At 36.4% G+C, this 8,749-nt stretch overlaps 1 protein-coding gene across 1 annotated transcript; it reads left to right on the top strand.

Annotated features, from left to right (window-relative positions):
• Nucleotides 1-2,356: 2,356 nt before the first annotated feature.
• LOC143628295 (WRKY transcription factor 72A-like) lies at nt 2,357-5,278 on the top strand. Its single transcript, XM_077097927.1, has 4 exons — nt 2,357-2,434; nt 3,531-4,067; nt 4,156-4,269; nt 4,373-5,278. Exons 1-4 carry the CDS (start codon nt 2,357-2,359, stop codon nt 5,276-5,278), a joined length of 1,635 nt encoding a protein of 544 aa, XP_076954042.1.
• The last annotated feature ends 3,471 nt before the right edge of the window (nt 5,279-8,749 follow it).

Raw genomic sequence — 8,749 nt, 5'->3', positions numbered from 1 at the left:
TTCATTGGCCAAATGAAATATTTATACCAGGGCCGGCACAACTATTTTGGGGGCCCAAAGCGAATTAACATTTTGAGACCCTTTTTCAAAATATATTTTATTTTGCTTGTGGTCCTCTCATGCCCGAATATGATGATACTAGGTAATACATTTTTATGTAGAATGGGTTGTGTTAGCTACTACGATTCTTACAGTTTGGATATATATATATATATATATATATATATATAGAGAGAGAGAGAGAGAGAGAGAGAGAGGTTAGAATAAGAAGTGGTTTTTTTCTAAAAAGTGTAAGAAGTGATTTGGGACGTTAGATTCAATAGAACATATAGGGGCATGATGGTAAACAATAACATATTTTTAAATCTGATTTTTAATTCCCTAAATGCTTCCTATCTTTATGCTTAAAACATACGACCTCTCATTACATTAATCAAACCAAGAACCAGATCCAAACAAAGACTTAATCAACGACTGTTCTTCATATTCATCATACAATCAACGATTTCAGGTATGGCTCTGGTTAATTATTTTTAAGTTAGAAAATACTATGATTAAAAACAACACGATTCGACCTGAGTTTATTCGAATCATAACCCTTTTTGACACGCATGCTTTGACCTAACCAATTGATATTCTTTTAAAACAACTTGTTTCGAACCGAACAGTTTTCGTTCATAACCTGTTTCGAGCCGAATTAATTTTACTAAAAAACTATTGACCTGAACTAAATATGAGTGTGATCCGTCTTTTTAAATTAACATAAAAACTAAGATGACATGAACAATAAATTTATCTTTGTTTCTATATATAAATTTTTATGTAACATTATGACTTTTGCATTTGCTTTTAAGAGTCATGTAAAACAAGATGTTGAATCTTACACACACATAAAATAACCATGACCATCTTTTTGTTGAAATTAGTCAAGCATGCTCAATCACATATAGAGAAACGACATTAGTCACAATACCATTGGTTATGTCCTTTACCGACTATGAGCGGATTTGTTTGTCCATTATGGGTTAATCACAATTGCTAAAAATATAAACTTTAAGGTAACCATAAAAATAGTATAAGGGCAAATTATTTGTGAAATATTATGAATTGTTTGATAACAAACCGTATCCTTCAACCTAAAATATATCAAACTGCTATAACTTCTTTTCAATTATGCTTCAATTTTTATACCAAAATGAAGTTAACTTATGCCAGACACTTTTGACCCGTAAATCTGTAATATCTTTGTTAAAAAAAATTATACCAATTAATCAAGCTATTAAAACTAGCCATATTTTCTGAGGTAATAAGTTAATTGAGTTAATTAGAAATTGTTAATAATATAATTTTAACAAAGTAATAATTGGTTTAATTGAGGTAATTAATAAACATTAAATAGTAATAAATGTATTAATTGCAATATCATTTAACATAAAAAATAATTAAATTGAATGAATGGTAATTAAAAAATTAGTTATGGAATATGTATAAATGAAAATTATTTAGTTGGCATCCCATGTGGACGACATATTTGAAAGCCATGTGTAACATGTATTCCTTTTAATATATTAGTTAGATTAGATTCTCACATTATATATTTTTTATTTAATATAAAATAAAAATTATAGTTAATTACAGAGACGATACTCTGATTTACAGTCTTGCATATTTGGTTTCTAACCGTCAGAAATTATACAGATATTTTTAGTGAGTAACACGGATGGTCCATTAAGTGAATGAAAGCTAATTTTTTTTCAACTTTTTTCTAAAAAAAGAAAAACAATAATAACTTATTCATTAGAAGTAATATTAGACTGAACCGCCAAACCAAAGAGCCCATCCCTCATCTAGTTCAATCAGCCAGTTACTGACTCCACCCCCTTCCCAAAGAAAGACACCGACGATGCTGCCTTGTTATCAACAAGTTTTCGTTGTGTAATCGAAGTCAGTTGACGAATTAGTTGTTCATTTTTCTATGCTTTACAAAGCCATCTCATGTATTAATTACAGTTAAAAATAATGTGTAGATGTTTATTATGCAGTTCTCGATCTAATGTTCCTTTTGAAAAATTATATATATATATATTCAATTTAGAGAAATAAATAGGTCTTCTATATAAATTAAAAAATGACACTAGTAATAAAATAATTTGTATGTGACGGCATGCAACTGGGGCATTGACATTTTATCATATTTGATAATTGTGGAAATATTGAAGAGAAGAAAACGTATATACATACAAGTCAAACATTGATGCCCCCCTCATTATAAGAACAGATGTCCCTCTCATTTATAGCTATATTAAATTCATTCACAAGCAGGAGTAGAATACTTTTGACACAGAAGCTAGCCGCCATGGAAGTTGATCTAACGAAAACAACCCAAATCAAGCAGGAAGTCACGGGAGATGATTACCGTAATAGTGAACAAGAGGTTGGTCTATATAAAATTCATGAACTAGAGAAACAATGATAATTGTCTTGCTTAATTTTGAATACTTGCTATTTGAACTGAAATAGAGAAGCTTTATTCTGTTAGACCAACTGCAAACGCTAAATCTCCTCGAGCCCGCTTCACCTGATAAGGATCCTCTTCACGTCTGAAGTGTTGGAGATCGTCATATATTTCTATTCTAGTTTCTCCAAAGAACTTCCTGTATTTTTTTTTATGTGAAGATGAGTGTGTTCTTTATGACAAATCTTTCTCCTCTTCTCTTTTAGTTTTCCTAATAGATTTGTTTGCATATATAGCAAATTAATTTTAATATTGGAACTTATAATTTTTGGTCTACATGCCATAATAGTGTTAATCCCTTTCATAAAGGAGAGAAACTTGAGTTTTCAAAGAATGAAGCTAAATTTTCCTTATTTATTTGATTCTTTCTTATATATATTCTTCTTTAAGATTTAAAGTAGATAAAACGTTAAGAACTTCCGTAATAAAAAAAATATCTTCTACGGCTACTAAACATCTCGGATCTTGTTTTGCTATCAACCACAAAAATGATTTGCATAAATTTCATATCGATATCTTTAATTTCTTGACCAAGTAAATTTCTCATATTAGATATTTTTTATTTTCAACACTCGATATATGGTTCATCTTGTGGAAGGAACAATGAACATATTCAAGATCTCTTTATTTTATTTACTAAACTAATTAAAAATATGTTGAGACTTTTACGTGGTCAAATTGTAGATTTAGATTTGTGTCGTGTGAACTTTTGGTCTTTAACCATGTGAACTCATCAATTCAATTCAATCAAAGGAATCCGTTTAAGCACATAAAATTATACCTAATCTCACTTCTTTAATTAACTTATATGAATTAATTTTAGCAATAGACTTATAAGCATGGACAAAACTTGTCACGAAACTAGTGACCGATTGATTTCCATCGCAAAATTTATTATAAGTTTTGCATTAGATTTTTGTCATCGTGAATTTTGTAGTCTAATCAACTCACCATTACATATGTTTAAGTTTATATGAAATATGTAGCTAATATTAACAAGTTCGAACTAACACAGGATGAGAAGCAATTTGAGTTAACTGAAGCCGAAATAGGCGAGGTGAGGGAAGAAAATCAAAGGCTAAAGACGCACTTGGAGCAGATCATGAAGGAATACCAAACCCTCCAAAAGAAGTTTCAAGATATTCTCCATCAACAACAAGAAGCCTCAACCACGTTCACCAAAGTTGATCACAACCAACCGCAGATAAACGACGAGTCTGAGCTTGTTTCCCTCAGTCTTGGAAGAACATCATCCACCGACCCGACCAAGAAACATAAGAGATGTTCAACACCTCTTACCAAAAATGCAAAAGGATTAGGTCTTGGGCTTGAGTGTGGAAACTTTGAAATGCCATCCACGACACAAGCGGAATCTTCAGTTAACCCGGGCCAAGATAATAGCTTGGAAGAAGTTAAAGATGAAAGCGGGGAGACTTGGACACCACAGAAACCTCAAAGTCCAAAGAGAATTGGAGATGATCCTGAAGTTTCACAACAAAACCCTGCCAAGAAAACTAGGGTTTCTGTTAGAGTTCGTTGTGAAACACCAACGGTAATTAACTTCCAAGACATATGTTTTAACAAGGGCCTATGCTTAACTTATATTAATTAGTACTTACAATTAGGGTTTTAATTATTAGATGAATGACGGATGCCAATGGAGAAAATATGGACAAAAGATCGCAAAGGGAAATCCTTGCCCACGGGCATATTATCGTTGCACTGTCTCTACAAATTGCCCAGTGAGAAAACAGGTAGAATTTTAACAACATAACCTGTTAAGATTGGTGAAAACTTGTGCAACTACTTTAAGTGCTTAGTTATTGAATTTGTATCTAAAACACTTATCTTGTGTAGGTACAAAGATGCCCTCAAGATATGTCAATACTGATGACTACATACGAAGGAACACACAACCATCCCCTTCCGGCATCTGCCACTGCTATGGCGTCCACCACATCCGCAGCCGCCAGTATGTTAACATCGGGCTCCTCAACCTCTGGATCAAGCTCAAACCCTAACCCTAACACCACTTCTCAAGGGCTAAACTTTTATCTCAACGAGAACTCAAAACTAAAGTCGGTTTACTTACCACATTCTTCTATATCCCCCTCTCCCTCTTGCCCAACTGTCACACTTGATCTCACTTCAAACACGTTTTCGACATCATCACCACACAACTACCGATCACCACCTGTGACAACCGCTTTCCCTCCAAGATATTCAACCACAAACCTGAATTTTAGCTCTTTGGAATCTAATGCATTGCCAATTTCATGGAGCAACGGGTCCCTAAACTATGCGAAAAATCAAACAGGGTCCTTCAACTTTGGATCAACACAACCTCAAGAAAACATTTATCATTCTTTCATGCAAAACAAGACTATAATGACTACTCCAACCACTAATCAAAATTCTCTACAGCCAGACACCATTGAAGCTGCAACTAGAGTAATCACAGCAGACCCCAATTTCCAGTCAGTTTTAAGGGCTGCATTGACATCAATAATAAGTGGTGGTGCGGTGGGAAGTCAAGCCGGAAGTGACAAATCAGGCCAGATTGTGAAACTTGGAGATACATTTCCAGTGTTTTCGAGTTTCCCTACAACATCAAGTGAAAATAGATGTTCGTCAACCTTCTACAACAAATCTGTGGCGGCAACAGTGATAAATTCTCAAGTTGCGGGTTCGAATTCTTTGCCAAATTCTAGCTCAAGGAGTAAATCTACTTCTCCGGAAGCTAACAGAGAGCATGAGGTATGATGGATATAGTTAGGGTTGCACTGGATTTTTTATTGTTTTTTTTATGATTACTGCCTTAAAATTATCAATAATATAGATTAGAGTGTAATTAATTCATAAACTCCTGTAAAATATTGGCAAAGGTGATGTATGTTGAAGAAAATTGAGCTAAGATAAAATGGTGATTGGTGATTGCAGGCTTGCAGCCAAATATTTTTAATGAACATAATAAATGAATATAAAGAGATTTATTCGTCATATATTTGACTCTTTAAAAATCGTCATTCTTTTTCTACTTTAAGTTATTATTGGCGAATTAGACTATATGAGTTAGGACTCAAAGTGTGATAATACTTAATAACGCCCGACATTTAAATTGGTGACGCTCATAAATTTACTTTGATTGCCAATGACATTCTTACTCACAATCACTATGGACTTACACTTGGGTTTGCTCACAATAAAGGCGTGTTTTTCTACTTTGCTTATAATCATCAATGGGAGCAAAATTGAGAACAAAAGTAAGCAAATGTAAATGAATAATTTCCTAGCCGTCACTCCTGTTTCATTTTACGCCCCTCCAACTCTATAGAAGAAGAATCATTGAGCCTCATCATTGCAATTCCTTTTAAGCATATCAAAGAAGATCACTGAAGAATCTTTCCAGTTTCGTGTGTTTTGGTACAAATATTGTACGGAATACTTTTAGAATGAAGATTAATATCTACGTTAATTTGTGTTTGTCTATAGTTGTAAATGAGATGGTGTGTTTAACAACTAGCCTATGCATAGTTAAAGAAATAGATATTAATGTTTATACGTTTATCACGGTTCTCAACTTGGAACTACGTCGAAAACAACAAAACTAACATATATAATACACTTATAGACACTACTTTTATTGTAATGCATAAGGTGGTTTAACCGCCTACCCCCTCTCAACAAAGTTAGTTGTACAAGTGTTTTAAGGTTAAGTTTGTTTTTTTAAAAAAGGTTTACATATGCTCTTTTGTCTGCGCCACGCAAACCATGAGCAAACATTACAATTTGCACATTGTTTGTTTTTTAGAAAATGTTTCATTGAAAAATGTCTGCACAAACTATTCTTGGTGCAGACTCGGTCCATCAACTTCTAAGATATTCTAAGGTCTGCAAAGGGTTAAACATCACCCACCTATCAGCACCCATTGTCCACCACTCACCGCCCCCACCACCACCACCGCCACCCACCACCCATCGTCCGATACCACCACCATCTACCCACCACCACCCACCATCGCCGTCCACCACTACCACAACCCACCATCGCCGTCCACCACTACCACAACCCACCATCAACCATCCTCCGCCACCACCGTCCATCACCACCACCTCCCACCGTCCGCCACCACCACCTAACATCACCGTCTACCACCATCGTCCACCCCCCCCCCCCCCACCGTCCACTACCACTATCACCGTCCACCACCACCCACTACCATATTTCGTACACCACCACCAGTTTATTTTAACAGTCTATAGACGTTAAAAAACAATCAAACTTCTTCTTACAGGCTGCAGAGGTTTGGTTCAACTCTTCTACAGATGTCTGCAGATATGATTCGCAGAATACAGACATTTTGCCGCTGAAAAAACAAACAGCACCTAAGTGATTCTCGCAGTTCTTAACATAATATTGGTTTTGATAATATATTTATTTCCCTATCTATAGCTTATATTGTTGAGATCTTTATCTTCATTCAGAAGATTCCCAAAAGATTGTAATTGTATTATATAATGAGGACTAATGAGAAGATAGAGATCAAGCAGAAAATATTGTGTTCTATCACGGTATCATACCTAGCATAACCCTAGCCCTCTCTCTCTCTCTCATGGTTATTGCTACTATCCCTCACCGATCCTGGTTCTTCCTTCTTCCTCATGTCCATCACCATGAAAAATAAGCTTCGTCCGGCTGTTACCATCACCAACATCAAAAACTTCATCCCTATCACACTAGAGATGGAGTCCGCTCAATACACCACATGGTTCGAGCTATTCATAATTCATTGCAAAGCCTACCTGGTCTATGACCATCTCACCTCTCCCACCCAATCCATTCAAGCTGCGTCCTCCTCCTGGTAAAGAATCTGATCCGAAAACTATACCACCACCACCGCCTCCACCACCCGCTATTGATTCATGGGAAAGACTTGACTCAGTAGTCCTTCAATGGATCTATGGAACCATCTCCATCGACCTTCTCTCCACCATCTTGAGGAAAATCACAATGGCTTACGCCGCATAGACAGCCCTCGTAGATATCTTAAAAACAGGTTTGCCACTACCCGTCTTGACAACATCCCGAATATGAACGCTTATTGTCAAGAATTAAAAGTTCTCGCCGATTAACTTTCTAATGTCGACGCCCCGGTAGAAGATACCGACCTCATCATACAACTAATCACTGGTCTTAACGAACAATACGAAGGGATTCAAATGTTTTTACAAAACATGAAATCGCTACCATCTTTCTATGCGGCACGTTCCAGGCTCATGCGTGAAGAAACTCGGAAAAACCTCCAAGTTGCAGCCGTGACCATTACCGCCGGCATCTCCTTTCAGCAACCGCCAACAAACCTGAAAACACTCCCAACTCGTAAACTAATTATCGCATTGACGTCTTGGAAAGGGGACGAGGCCGTGGTGGCTGTAATCGTGGAGGCCGCGATGGTCGAGGATGTTATTCGTTTGGTTGTGGCAGGGGCTTTCAACAAAACCCATATTGACCATATGCAAACACCTATGGGACCCTGCTTGAAATACACAACCTCCTTGGGCAGCCAAACAAAATTATCATCCACACCCAACCCAATGGCCCAGCCTACCCTGTCCTTATCCCACCACCACACCTAGGCCCAACAGTTTTGCTAATGGATCTCCTGCAGCTGGTCTGCTTGAACCAAGGCCCAATCAGGCCCATGCAGCCGCATACACTCCTACAAACATCGAGCAAGCCCTTTACACTATGCCTTTTAACACGCCGGATCAGTAGCTCATGGATACCGGGGCAACATCTCACATGACCAATAATCCAGGTAATTTCCAATCTTGTTTTAATAATGGCAGTTTTCATAATATTACAGTTGAAAATGGTACAACCATTCCGGTAACTAGATAAGGCAATCAATACCTACCCCTACCTTACCCACCCCTCAAATTAAACAATATCCTTTTCGCACCAAAACTCATTCAATACTTACTTTTTGTTCGTCGTCTTACCATTGATAATTGGATTTTTCGATTGAATTTAACCCTCTTGGTTTTCTTGTGAAGGATTTCATAACCCGGATCCCTATCCTTCGATACAACAATAGCGCTGATATTTATTCTGTACTTCCACTGAAGTCTACACACTACACTTCTCCATAAATTTTTGTAGCTCTCTTTCATCAATTATAGCATCAATGGCTCGATCATCACGGACCGTCTTTATTGCATTCTTTAAAGACA

Source organism: Bidens hawaiensis, unplaced genomic scaffold (genome assembly GCF_021521415.1).
Source record: "Bidens hawaiensis isolate Kalapana, Puna unplaced genomic scaffold, B.hawaiensis_p1.1 tig00004864_1, whole genome shotgun sequence".
NCBI lineage: Eukaryota > Viridiplantae > Streptophyta > Magnoliopsida > Asterales > Asteraceae > Bidens > Bidens hawaiensis.
This window is presented reverse-complemented; position numbering and strand designations above follow the sequence as displayed.